This window comes from Leucopleurus acutus (assembly GCF_964270905.1).
Source record: "Leucopleurus acutus genome assembly, chromosome: 3".
Taxonomy (NCBI): domain Eukaryota; kingdom Metazoa; phylum Chordata; class Mammalia; order Artiodactyla; family Delphinidae; genus Leucopleurus; species Leucopleurus acutus.
The window spans coordinates 111940044-111953979 of record NC_139145.1 but is presented as its reverse complement, the minus strand read 5'-3'; the positions used below and the strand labels follow the sequence as shown (position 1 = coordinate 111953979).

The following is a 13936-nucleotide window of genomic DNA, read 5'->3' as shown; positions in this document are numbered from 1 at the left end:
AATTAATTGGAAGAAGAGAAGGAGGAGTACCATACAAAGAGAAGAGCATATATAAGGGCTTGGAGATAGCAAGATGCATGTGGCATTTGACAAACTGAGGAGACTCCTATGCGTGGAGCTCAAAGAAGAGGCGGAACTTGTGCAGCGTGAGGCTAGAGAAATAGGCAGGGACTTATCTTGTTAATGAGTTTGAACTTCATCCTAAGAACAATGGGAAACTATGGAAGGGTTTAAAGCAGGGAGCAACAATCTGATTTACATTTCAAAAGTTTGCTTCGCTAAGGCACGGAAAATGGATTTGAGGGAGTGCAACAAGAACGGATGCCTAGATCAGCTGCCAGTAATCCAGGCGAGACATGATGAAAGCTGGAACAAGGGAGGTAGCAGTAGCGATAAAGTGGACAGATATTTAAGAGGTAAAAGGGATCGAGCATGATGATGGGGATGGGAGCAGTTGTCCTGGTGAACTGAGTGGATTGCCAATTTTTCCACCAAGCACAAATGCTGGTGGTAGCCGGGTTTTTTTTGTTGGGGGCGCGGGGGGAGGGGTGGCTAGTTGAGATAAAGAGTTGCTCAGGAGACTACAATTTCTCTCTTAAAGGAGAACGTCTTTGGCTCCACAGGGTGGTATTTCAATTGAACGCTGAACTAGCATTGGGCAGGACTATGGGGCACCGCCCTTCACCTAGTAGGGCCCCCAAATGTCCTTTTTTACACTTCTATCACAGTGATCCATTCCCACTGCGCTAATAGTTTTACTTTACTTCGTATAGAAAAACATAACTCCCTCCCGCCGCCAATCCCAAGAAATATTTGCTTTATCTTTCGAAGTCCAGTACAAAGATCATTTCTCAGGGAAGTCTTTCGGGCCTTTCCCACCCCACGGATCCTTCCATCCATCTCGCCCACTATGCTGTGCGTTCCATACAGCACAGATTGCGCACTCTCAACTTCGCGTCTCCGGGGTCCAGAGCGGGGCCCTTCAAACACTGCGAGCTTCACATTTTCTAATTAGCCACATTTACTGGCGCTGAGAGACAGCATAGCGCCTGACAGCCGCACCTCAGCGTGTGAACCAATTGCCCCCCGGAAGTGACGCGCTGTCAGGGATGACGTGCTTCCGCTCCCGACTGTCCCGCCGCCACAGCGTGACGGGTTTCTCTGGCCTGCCAACTCTGCTGCTCTGGAGGATTCGTGCGTGGTAAGAAGCTGCGCGTGGGGGAGTAAGGTCGTGGGACCCCCCCCTCTTTCGTTCCCTCGGACGCGGCGGGAGGGCGGAGGGAGTGGCAGCTAGGTCCCCGAGGGCCCCCAGCGCCAGGTGGGGCTGAAGCACCGGGCTCCGCGGCGGGACCAGGCCGCCGGTGACGGGACCCGCCTCAGCTGTAGGAGGTTGGCCGCTTGGGCCGGCGCGGGCCAGCCCCACTGGGACCCGTCGGGTCGAATGGATCCGGCCGACCGGGTACTCAGAGCTTCCCCTGTTCCATGTACTCAGGGGAAGGATAACCTTTCTCCTTTTGAACAGCTCCAGTCCCCACTGTGACAGTCACAGGATCTGCAGCGACGAGTGCGCGCGCCTGGTGTAAAGTGGCGTGCACAGCACCACACCTGTTTATTGGCTCCGCCCCGCAGCTTGTGCTGAAGGGATGTAGTGGCAGGAACTGAAGTTTTCCGCACGGGATGCTGCCCTAAAAGAGGGGCGTCTTAATAACTGAAAATTATTTGAAACAGCTGGGCTGGAAGTAGCTTACGCTCTGATTAATAAAAGGAAGACTCGGTATTATCACGTGACTGCAAACACATGTTTTGCTTATCAATCTGACGGAAAGAGTTGTCATGACAGACTTCAGGTCAAAGGACAGGAGTTGTGTATACTTACTAATTTGCTGTGCAAATTATTTGCGATGAAATGGCAGACTAAGCAAGAAGATTGGAAGAAAGTAGACCTGGGACTTAGAGATAGGAAAATAAACCGCTAAGAAAACTGCAGAATTTGGGAAAAGTAACTTCATTTACTATTACTATGTGATTTAATTTTGGAAGTAATTTGGTTTCTTAATGAATTGTTTTCCAGTTTGAAGCAAGTATTTATATCCTTGTGTTTTTTGTTGTTGCTGTTTGTTTTCTTACTGGTGTGGTAGCAAGGGCTAGATTTACATTACAGGCATATCTCTGCAGCATGTTATAGAATTAAATATACAGATATATAAATTAAGTTTAAAAGTGTTTTAATAATTAAAACTGTAACATATGGGTACAGGTTATATAGTGATATAGCATGTATCTTTTTTTTTCATTTTTTTATTTGAGATGGTGACTAACTGGCCATGTTGTCTTAAAGACGGATAAACATCTGATGAAGCCATGACCAGGTGGGCACGAGTTACTACCACACAGAACAAAAGACCCTTCCCTGCAACATCATGGGAGGACATGAAGAAGGGGTCCTTTGAGGGAAAAAGCCAAAACCTACCAAAGAGTAAACAACTTGAAGCCGATAGTCTGTCCCTTAAAAATCATGCACCCCAAGCAAAACACAAAAAGAATAAAAAGAAAAAGGAGTATTTAAATGAAGATGTGAATGGCTTCATGGAATATCTAAGGCAAAACTCACAGATGGTTCGCAATGGGGAGATGATAGCAGCAGACAGTCAGGAAGTCAGGGAAGAAATTGCAGTTGCTTTAAAGAAAGATAGTCGCCGGGAAGGAAGACGATTAAAAAGACAAGCAGCAAAGAAAAATGCAATGGTAAGATTATCACTTCTACTAAAATGTTACTTTGTATGGCTAGAAACTATTATTCATACACTCAGATATGTATTTTAGCAGAGTCTGATTGTGGTTATGTACTAGACTTATACGGAATCTTTTTGAGGGCTAGTAATGACACTAGGACTTTTTTTGAACACCTTCTGTATGCTAGACAATTGATGTACTGATTAATTATCACAACATACAAAGATGGTGGCATTATTTCCATGTTTTGGGTAGAAAACACTGGTGTGCAGCTAGGTTAAGTATCTTGCTGAAAGCCACTTAGCAAGTAGCAGAGGAGAAATTCAAACCCAGGAAAAGGTGTTAATATTTGATTACTTAGAATCATGGTTGGCACTTTATAAGTATATGCGTTATTAAATAAATGTGAACGTAAATGAGCTGCTAACTCTATGTAGTTCAGCCAAAAGAAAAAAAGAAGATATTTAAACCCAGAGTCTGACTTTAAGACCTATGTTCTCACCCCTTCCAGTAGCCCTTTCTCAAACAGCCATTTTTAAAAAAGATCAAAATAAGGGGGAAGGTTAAGTACAACAGGTTAGATATGTGTGGTTCCCATTAGTTGGAAAGGATGTCTCCTTTTATCTTTATCCATGAAAAACTGATTGCACAGGAAGGAGATCTAATAAGAATCATACTGGTTAGTAACAGAGCAGAGTAATAGCAGAGTTAAAACTCCTTGAGACTCTCCCTAGTCATTGCTACCTCCTTCCCCATGTTACACTGAGAGGAGTGCTGGGGGCTACAGGTTTATTTCCGTGGTGCCAAGACCTAGATTTTAAACTGTGTCAGACACAGGAAATGAAATACTTGGTATAATTCTTTCCCTTCTCTAGCAAAGGATTCTTCTAGCAGGATACTACATAAGAATCAGGATTTGTTGCTATTTTACAGTTTTATTTTTTATCAGAATTACTACATGTAGAGCACTGTTTGCACCAGTGTAGATTTGAAATGTTACAGCCTCCATAAATGTGGCTTCTGACTATTTGCAGGATTAGTTTTATGCAGTGTCATATTTAAAGATTCTTTTGTGATAATACTGATAAAATGTTCCTTATGGATAAATTGGGATAGAAAAGATAATCATTTCTATTTGGATCAAGATAGTTTTGTTTAAATTATACAATTTTTAAATATTTTAAAGTCAAGTTAATTTAATGTAAGGATAATGTAAAGATAATTTCATTGACATAGGCGGTGTGGTGAATTGCATACTTTTTGAAAAAGTTTAGTATTGTGACCTTTTAAGAGAAGTTTTATGTTTTTAATTAAGGGGAAGGACATTGTTTTTCCAAAAAATAAAAAAGGAATTCTTTATATTAAAGCGTGTGCTTTAAATAGTATATGGCTTGTTGAGACCCTTCAACTAATTTTCTTGTTTTTCTTTTTAATACCTCAGACTAAGCAGACTAAGCATCAGTTCTATTGTTAATAAGTTGACATCTAGAAATTTACCAGTCCACTCTCTACAATCCCATCTACATTAAATTTAAGGATCATTCAAAAAGTTTATATTTGGTGAAGATTAGGTTTTACAGATAAAACCCCAGTCAGTAAGCTGTCAGGTTACTAGAGACAACTTTGACTTCACCAAGAATACAAGGCTTCTTATGTTGGTGATCCAGTTTTGGGTAGTAACTTTTCCTGCAGTTGTAGAATAAATGAATTCTCTTTGTTTGCACTAGCTCATTTTAAATGTAAAAGTTAATAAAGACTAAAGGGACTCATTCTTTTCCAGTATGTTATTAAACAGGAAAAAAAGAAAATGAGGGCATAGTTGCAAAATATTATTTTGCCTACTGAATTTGCTTTTTAAAAACCTTGTGCTTATTTTGAAAAAAAATTAAATGATGAAATATTTGTTATCCCAAAAATATACCTTTTTCCAGTTTAAATAAAATACTTTAGCTCTCTACCATCTTTGATTATGACTGATATTCTCATTCATTGCAGCAAAAAATATCCTGCAAATTGCTAGGTAGTGTGTAAAGAAACCAAACCATTGTTCAATGTTAGGCTGGAGCCAAATAATTCATCTTAGAATTATACCTTGAAAATGTGCATATATTCTAAAATGAAACATCTATCTATTTATGAATACTAAGGAATATGTATGAAAGATATAAAAATTTAAGTATACATTTTGGTATGAAATATATCTTATGATTCAAATCATAATTTCAATGGAATCACTTGACCCAAATTCATTCAATTATGTGAACTTTAGAAGTGAAAGTATTAATTTTGAGTGATAATTTTTATGGTCATTGTCCATCTCCTCCAGAAAACTCGGTGTTTCTAGGTACAGACATCCCCATTAAAGAAATGAATAGTCCATATTTGCTTAATTCATTTAAGCAATTACCTCCTACAAAGACATTTATAACTTGTGTCTGAGACTGAGAGATTGATGGATTGAGGGTTTTCAAAAGCACTGAAACTCTCTGATGGAAATGACATTTCTTACGGTTTAGGAATATGTGAAACACTTTTTTCTACAGATAAAATACTGAGATTTCAAAAAAAGAACTAGATAACTTTAAAATGAGGAATGTTTTAAAGACATTTTTGATGACTAGAATTAATAAAGCCGGTGTAGTGTTGCAGTGTGGAAACTCACATTTTTGTTTTCCTAGGTATGTTTCCATTGTAGAAAACCTGGCCATGGGATTGCAGATTGCCCAGCTGCACTTGAGAATCAAGAAATGGGCACTGGAATATGTTACCGGTGTGGATCCACAGAGCATGAAATAACCAAGTGCAAGGCTAAAGTAGACCCAGCTTTTGGTATTAATGTATCTTTTTTTCTATCAATTTTTTATTTGGTTAATGGGGAAAGTGGCCAGTAAGTAGCCAACTTGTTTTTTTCATTGTTGACGGGGTTTGTTATGAGTGTGTCACTTAATATTTTGAAATCAAATGAGATTAAACTTTAAATCATGTAAAAACAAATATGTTTTTTAAACACTCTGAGAATACAGTGTTTTAAAATAATATGAATTACATGATGTGTGTGTGTATATATATATATATATATATAAAACTAACTTAACAGGAACTGTTGATTGTTACAGGTGAATTTCCTTTTGCAAAATGTTTTGTTTGTGGGGAAATGGGACATCTGTCCAGATCTTGTCCTGATAATCCCAAAGGACTCTATGCTGATGGTGAGTACTTTTACTCTTATGTCGAAAATGGTGAGTCATCATGCAGTTGTGATTTTAGTTTATACTTAAACTTACTCAAGAATTATTTAAAAACTAAATTTATTTAGTTTTTAAATAAATTCTTGAGTAAGTAGCAAAATCTTGAGAATTTCATTATCTTTATCAAGCACTATTCTATGTACTAGACTTTTTGTGTAATGTAACTTGGTATTATTTTTAATACATCAAATCAGAAAAAACTGACATGTATATTTCAAAATGTCTGTGCTTGCTTCAGCATCATTTGTGAGAGTATATCTACTTTTAAACATAACAGAAGCAAAGGGATAATTTCTCAAACTAGGAGAAGATTTAAAAAAGTGTGAATTTAATCTCAGTCTAGCATACCATTTTGGGTAGAAGGGTTGGTACACACTATTCATATTTGTAGTAACTTTTGTTTTTGAATGTTTTCCTTAGTTAGTTGTCTGGCATGGGAATCAAGTAACTTTCTTAACTTTAGCTCAACTAATGGCTTAAGGTGCCCACAGTAAAGTCTGTGATGTTTAAAGCTTTAAGGAGGAGGTTATCATCTGTTAATGTGAGTCATTTGTTAATGTGATGCTGGTAGCATCAGGTTCTAGAAACCTTGTGTTGTGACTGGGTCCCCTTGCAGAAGTCCAGTGAAAAAGCATAGCTTTGGAGTTAGACCAGTTATAGCCTCAGCACTACCACTCACTAACTGTGGGACTTTGGCCAAGTTAACTTCTCTCTTCTCAGTTTCCTTACCTGTAAAATGGAGATGAGAAAATTGTATTTCATTGATTCTAAAATGCACATTTTGTTCACATTTTAGTATCTCTGAACTCATTGTATCTTACTATTGGGGCGTGTCACATAATTGGAAATTTCTTTTTCCAGAGAGCAATGTAAAATAATGATACATCTTATAATCAGTGGTATCTTAGATTTGATGAATTATGGTATTTTACCTTGAAGAGTTATGAGGATTAAAATACATTATTCAAGTGCCTCTTCTATTTCACTATGGCATCTACAATAGTAAAGAGTCCTGGACCTGGAAGATGCTCAAAAGTGCCTTTCAGTTTTGAACTTAAGAAACAGGTCATATAATATGACTAGCGAGCAAAGATGCCTTTGTATGGTCAGCCAGAATGACTAGATATAAAAAAGTGCAGCAAGGGGAGTAGGTCACATAGAAGTGAGAATTCATCCTATTAGGATCATTTTTCTGAGTGAGTCACTTAACATTATGAGCATGATCATGATAATGCTTGACCGTTAAGCAATAGTGTTCGACCATTCAGTGAAGACTCATTTTAGAAACCAAATGTGTTCTAATTCACAGTCCTGGAATGTTGCTTAAAGAAGGGCAATAGGCATTTTTACTCGAGTTAGGATGCCTGGCAGATAGAAGGTACTGAAACAAAAGTTAATTTCATTCCTTTTGTAATTGCTCACCCCCATCTGACCTGTACAGCAGAGCAGTGGTTCCTGACCCTTTGAGGACCTCATAGCACCTCATGGTTAAGCATTCTGATCATTAAAGAATCTGATTAAAAACTGTGGGCATTCTCCTCAAAAAATGCATCTGCCCACAGATTTTTCAGAGTTCACAAACCCTTCCCTTTCTAACTGTGGTTAAGATCCAGGCTTCTGTGCAGTGGCTCTTGGACACTCCAGAGGACACGTACCTTCCGTCATATCTCAATTCTTTTTCCCACATATGCCCTGAAGGCCAGGGGCAAGAAATGGTGGGTAGGTACAGTTTAGTGCTCTTTGAAGTCAAGAGGAATGGAGAATGGACTTAATAGGAGTAAGTTCCTGGCTCCAGCTACCTTTGCAACTAACAAGGTTGTGAGGACCAAATAAGATATGGAAGTGCTTTGAGACCTTAAAAGCCCTATGTAAGTATTAGAGGTTTTCAATTACTCTGTCCTTTTTATAGGTGGTTGCTGCAGACTTTGTGGCTCTGTGGAACATCTTAAGAAAGATTGCCCCAAAAGTCAGAATTCAGGTGAGATCTCTGGGCCTCCATTTAGAAGGGGTGAGATTAGTATTCCTCTGTGTTTTTGCTGGATTTTGTTATTAATAACTTGTTGATGTACAACTGATTTTAAGGCTGCCTGGTTTCCTACTGCAGTAATGACTTCATCATTTCTTTATCAGCAGTACTAACTGAGCATCAGCTGCTGTTCTCAGGTGGGAAAAAAAATGACCAGTAAGCCCCAGAGGACCCTGATTTTATAAAGCATCTTATTCATAAATATTTTTATTTGCTAACCCATGTATTTAATAATAGAGCCAATTCTGTCACTTGAAGAAAAATATGAGAAAAGTATTTCTCACTAAGAGAAAATAAGAAATTTGAGAATAACTTACAGTATTCTTATGATTGAGTATCCTCATGTATGCTGTGAAACCAAAAGGATTCAGTTAGTTGCAAAAACTGCCGAAAATATTAAAATTGTGTTATCTACACAGCATCTGGCCAGTTATATTTTCTTCCCAGTGAAATACTACCCTCGGTCATCGAAAACTTCATAAATGTTCACCAAACCTAAGGCAGATTTTTTTGGGATGTGGAGACCATTATTACATTAGTTTACCTAGCTTAAAATGATGATAATCCTGAGTGAAAGAAAGCAAGACAGTAGGATAGCCCACTAGTGCTTCTTGGGGAAAAAGCACATTTCTATTTATATCATATAGTCATAGTACCACACAAATAAGTCTGCCCATTCTTACTTCCTACCCCTAGCATTTGAATCTGAAAACCAAGAGTTCTTGTTTACAATCTTGTCTAGAAGAAGATAGTCTTTACTACACTGTAGGCAGTGAGATTGAAATGATGAAGTGGAATTTGAATTCTCCCTCCTGGGAGGATTGCCTCTTCCCAAATGACAAGACTGACAAGCAGATGTTGTATAATTTCACAGGTGGAATCTTGTTCATTTGAAACTGATGCTTCATAAGTCTTGCTGTTTACAGACTCTTGGAATTCATTGACTCTATAATGATGAACTCTGGGAAAGAATGAAAGAGCTTTCTCATCAATTTGTGCATTGCAAAGCAGTTGATGCATTTCCCTAATTGGGATGAGAAATTGCCTGTGGTACTCTGAAATCAAGGGTTATAATCAATTACAGAATTGCTCACTTTCCTTTAGTGATGGAGTCTTCTCTCTTTGTGATTATTCATGTCAAAACTAGTTCCTTTGCTAAACCAATACCAGTCTAGGTGATGTATTTGATGACTGTTTCTCTTACATTCTGACTTTTCTGTGTCTTTACAGATCGAATGGTCACGGTTGGTCGCTGGGCAAAGGGAATGAGTGCGGACTATGAAGACATTTTGGATGTGCCTAAACCACAGAAACCCAAAACAAAGATACCTAAAGTTGTTAATTTTTGATTAGTGCTATCGTTTGTTAGCACCTCATTGTTAAACATTCTGAACTGGGCCTACTTCGTAAGTTGGAGCTGGACCCTCCCTTGGAGTCCTGTATTGTAGATATCAGTATAATCTAGGTGTGGTCAAACCAGTTCCTGAGTTCTGTCCATCAGGGAGCACTACTACAGTTGTTTGGAGAAAATCACTGAAAAAAAGTATAATACGTTCAAAATGGATTTTCTAAAAGAATATATTTTTAACCAACAGAACTTAGGTGTAACTAAGTGGTTATAAACCTGATCGTAACAATCATCTTTTTCTAAAAACAAAATTATGCATTAATATGAACTATCCCTAAACATGGGGTACCTGCTTTGCATTTGGAAATGAATTTTTGTTATATTGTTTTCTTGGCTCAAAGCATCAATTTATTGTTATATTAGAAATTAATTTATAATTGCCACAAAATCTGTATTTTAAAAATATTTAATAAAAACTCACTTGCTATTTACTTATTTTTCTGAATACCTAATTTTGGATTGAATGAGCCATTGTCCATTAATGTCCATGTAACAATCCCTTTGGAAACACAGTCTTTATGAATCCTAGATGAGCTTAATTTTTATTAATTTTTGTTTTAGTTTTGACATAAAGAACAAATTATTGAGGTTAAAATAGAAGAGTATCTCAACTTAACAGCAGCTCTTTCTTTGCCCCTGATTTTCAAGAGAGAAATTCTAGCCAAAATTCAGTTTGTGCTATTTAACCAGAATGATGATGGCACATAACAGATTGTCTGTCAAACTTAATAGCATTTTGTTCACATGTTTTAGATGAGTCAGGATGAGATGCAAGCATCATCATCATCAAAACAGAGTTAGAACACTAATCAGAGACCCATTAGCTTCTTTGTTTGATTTGATGAATACATGCATACTTAATACATATATTTCACAAGGCTTAAGCCTCCCATTGTACTGTATAATGGAATGACTGTTGGATTGTGTGTTTCATTTGGAATTTTACCTGATTGGATACATTTGTAATGAAAGGAAACAGCTGTGATTAGTTACTGATGTTTCAAAAGCAAAATATTTACCAAATAAGAAAAGGAACACTTTTCTGTTTTAATGTCTGTACCTCTGAACATTTCTAATCTTAATAGGAGCTGTTCTTTTTTTTTTTTTCAGTGACAGGAAAACATGAACAGACTATGGCTCAGCATCCCAGAACTTAAGGAGATGAGTGCCATTTAAAAGGAATGGTACAAGTCATGCAGCTGGAAAAGGACAGCAGTGCTGCCCTGGTTATTTAGTCTGAACACACCCAGATTTATTTCACCTGTCCTATCAGGAGCAAAAGGCTCTGGAAAGTCAAAAACCTGTCAGCTGCAAGTTAAGTCTAATGTTTTTTATGTAGTCTTCAATGCAGGGATGTCCGTTTTGTCTTCTTTGGGGTTACTTTGTTTGCATTTTAATGGTCTATAAAGTAGACAGTGAAATCATTGGAAATAAATTGCAGGTGCTGAATGTAACATTGGAAAACTATGTGGACACTTTGTTAAAGAAACTCACCAGAGACAAATTCTGACATCCTGAGAGATTGTGTATTGCTTGATGTTGGTTATTTTCTTAACTAAGAATGCCAAAAGAAGAAGGCACACATTTACTTTATTCATTATATATTTTCCAAGGACCTACTATGTTCCTGGTACTCTTTCAGGCACTTGAGATTGTGGCAGTGGATAAGACAAACAAGGCCATATGCATTCTGCTGGGGCTGAAGAATGGAGAGGAGACTTAGGAACAAAAAATACATATCAGAAATATCAGTAAAAATAATATCAGAGAGGGATATTTTATACATTTTATAAATATTTTGTTGAATCCCCTAAGACTTAGTGGTTAGCACTCTTTTCTTCCTTTAGTCCTTTGGAAATGTCATCTCTCTTTACAAGCTTATCTTTCACTTTTCCGTGGCTGACTCCTAAATCTCCATCTTGCCCTAAAATCCCTGGTTTCGGTTCTGTCTTCTCACCTGCTTGCTGGACATTCTTACTTGGATGTTACACTAACACCTCAAACTCATAATAGCTTTAAATCTCATCACTTCCCCTGAGGGAAAAAATGGGCTAATTCCCTTTGTCTCCATTTTATTCAGTACAATTATATTCCAAGCCTGTAGGCTCGCATCTCAAGTGACGCTTTTCTTGACATTCTCCCCACCACACCCCAGAGTCAACCCTCTCTTACTTCGTTCAGGCGTCTGCTTATAATCTGCCTAATAGAGAGTCTTTTATGACCAGCCTTATAGGAAATAGCTTTTTCCTCATCCCAATAACTTTTCATTCTCTTGCTGTCTAAATTTTCTCCATAATTTATGTCCCTACATAACACTATTTGTCCCCTCTCCACCGGGTTATAGGTTACATGAGGGCAGGAATTTTGTCTTACTCATTATCCTCAGAAGTGCTTGGTGCATACAGAGCATTCACACTGTTGAATGAATGAGTGAATTAAATGAATATGTGATAGAATTAACACACAGATGATACAAGAGGCTGGGTAGCTACTTCAGATTGGATAATCAGGGGAAGCCCTCTGAGAGGAAGACTTTTAAGCTGAAATCTGGATGACAAGAAGAAATCTGTTGTGAAGATAATGAGGAAGAGCGTTTAGGGAGAGAAAATAGTCAAAGCCATGAGCTTGCCATATTTGAGGGGCAGAAGGAAGATGTGATCTTTTTGACTGGCTTCCTTCACTTAGCATGTTTTCAAGGTTCATTTGTAATGTTACATTGTATAGTACACAGGGAGGTATTAGGGAGAAAGCCTTGGATATCTTGATGTGAGGTAATAAGCAAATGCAATGATACTGAGGAAGGAGCCTGCCTGGTATAGTTGGAAAACAGCAAAGAGGCGAATATGGTTGGAGAAGAGAGGGATAAACTAGTAGAAGATCAGAGAGTTAACAGGGGTCCTATCTTACAGCCTCTACCAGTTTCTGCCACATAAAAACCACAAACTCTCAGAAGCATACACGAATAAGCGGTTATTTAGCTCATGCCTATGAGTCAGATCTAGACTGGGCTTATCTGGACAGTTCTGCTCATCTCATTTGGGCTTGCTCACATCCATAAGAAGTTTGGTTTGGGGTCAGCTGATCTAAGCTAGACTCAGATGAAGAAGCTCTATTGCATGTGTCTCTCTTCCTTTTCCTGGGACCAGCAGCCTAGCCCTGACATGTTTTTCTCAGGACAATGGCAGAGATGTAAGAGGGCAGGTCCACTTGCAAAACCATTTTCAAGCCTTTGGTTGCATCATGTCTGTTGATGAGTCACACAATCGAGCTCAGAGATAAGAGGTAGAATAGCGCGCTCCATTCGTGGAGGTGGGGATGGTGGTGAGGGAGTGAATACTTCTGAAAAATAATCCAACGTACCACAACATACCCCAGACCATTATAAAGCTTTGGCTTTCACTCTGTGATATGCAAAATTTTTCACATGTTTGGGGAGAAATGTGACATGATCTGATTGCCGAGTTGAGAGCAGAGTGAAGGGAGGAGTAAGGATAAAAGCAGGTTATAATTCAGGTGAGAGAAGATGGTGTGAATGAGGGTTGTTGTGGTGGAGTTGTTAGAAGGGGTCAGGTTCTGATTATGTTGATATCTTTAACATAGAGCTAATAAGATTTCCTGAAGGAAGGAGAATTTATGGAGGGAAAGGTGGCAGAATTAAGAGATCTATTTTGGAAATGTGGACTTTGAGATGACGATTATCTTAGTGGAAATGTCAGATAAGTAGTTAGATATAAAAGTGTGGAGTTCAGGAGAGTTTAGGGCTTGAGACACAGATTTGGGAGTTATTGGCAAGTAGATGTCTTTTAAAACCCAGAGGCTGGGTGGACTCACTGAGGAATGGAGATAGAGGAGAAGAGGCCAAGAACAGAGCCCTGGGTAGTCTAATATTTAGAGGTCTGGTGGAGGAGGAAGAACTTCGAGAGGATTTAAAAGTGTGACTGGTCACACAGGAGGAAATCCAAGAGTGTGACATCATGGAAGCCAAGTGGAGACAGTGCTGCAAAAAGAAGGAACTAGTCAACTTTGTTAATGCTGCTCAGAGGCTAAATAAGCTAAGAACAGGTCCATTAGTGTGGCAATGAGAGGTCTTTGTGGAGTAACAGAGGGAGAAGTACAGTTCGGTAAATGAAATAAGGATATGAAGACCACATTTATAGATAATTGGAGTAGAGATGGTGGCCTTTAGGAAACTGGATCAGGTGAAGTGTTGTTTTGCTTTGTTTTGATTTATTTTAAGATAAGAGATAATAGTGGCTATGAAAATAATCCAGGAAAGACTCCTGAAGTAGAGAAAAAAAGAGAATTGGAGGAGGGAAGCCTCGGAGAAGGTTAGAGAAATGGTTCTTTGCTAGGGTAGAGATGTTTAATTCATTGTGTTAGGAGGGATGGCAAAGATGTGGAATGTACATAGATGGGGAGATGAGACAACTTCTGCCTAATGGTTTATATTTTCCTCGAAGTATTTTCTAAATTTCATTAACTGAGAAAGGGTAAGAGACATGAGAAACTTGAAGGAAGAGA

The 13936-nt window shown here is 38.3% G+C and overlaps 1 protein-coding gene across 3 annotated transcripts; it reads left to right on the top strand.

Annotated features, from left to right (window-relative positions):
• The first annotated feature begins 1127 nt into the window (after positions 1-1127).
• ZCCHC9 (zinc finger CCHC-type containing 9) lies at positions 1128-12978 on the top strand. Of its 3 annotated transcripts, none has more exons than XM_082836458.1 (6): positions 1128-1201; positions 2339-2745; positions 5412-5562; positions 5850-5942; positions 7891-7959; positions 9238-12978. In XM_082836458.1, the coding sequence occupies exons 2-6, from the start codon at positions 2362-2364 to the stop codon at positions 9354-9356; spliced, it is 816 nt and encodes a 271-aa protein (XP_082692584.1). In that variant the 5' UTR covers positions 1128-1201; positions 2339-2361; the 3' UTR covers positions 9357-12978. The 3 variants fall into 3 exon arrangements, with proteins under 3 accessions (XP_082692584.1, XP_082692583.1, XP_082692585.1); XM_082836457.1 differs by having other exon boundaries at positions 1153-1201; positions 2308-2745; XM_082836459.1 differs by lacking the exon at positions 1128-1201 and adding an exon at positions 1505-1999.
• Positions 12979-13936: the final 958 nt, after the last annotated feature.

What these genes read in the sequence shown, in the direction of transcription:
- ZCCHC9 (XM_082836458.1), top strand. Translation starts at nt 2,362, where the DNA reads ATGACCAGGTGGGCACGAGTTACTACCACACAGAACAAAAGACCCTTC. An exon ending in CAGCAAAGAAAAATGCAATG is followed by an intron (nt 2,746 to 5,411) that starts GTAAGATTATCA and finishes TTGTTTTCCTAG; the next exon opens with GTATGTTTCCATTGTAGAAA. An exon ending in CCCCAAAAGTCAGAATTCAG is followed by an intron (nt 7,960 to 9,237) that starts GTGAGATCTCTG and finishes GTGTCTTTACAG; the next exon opens with ATCGAATGGTCACGGTTGGT.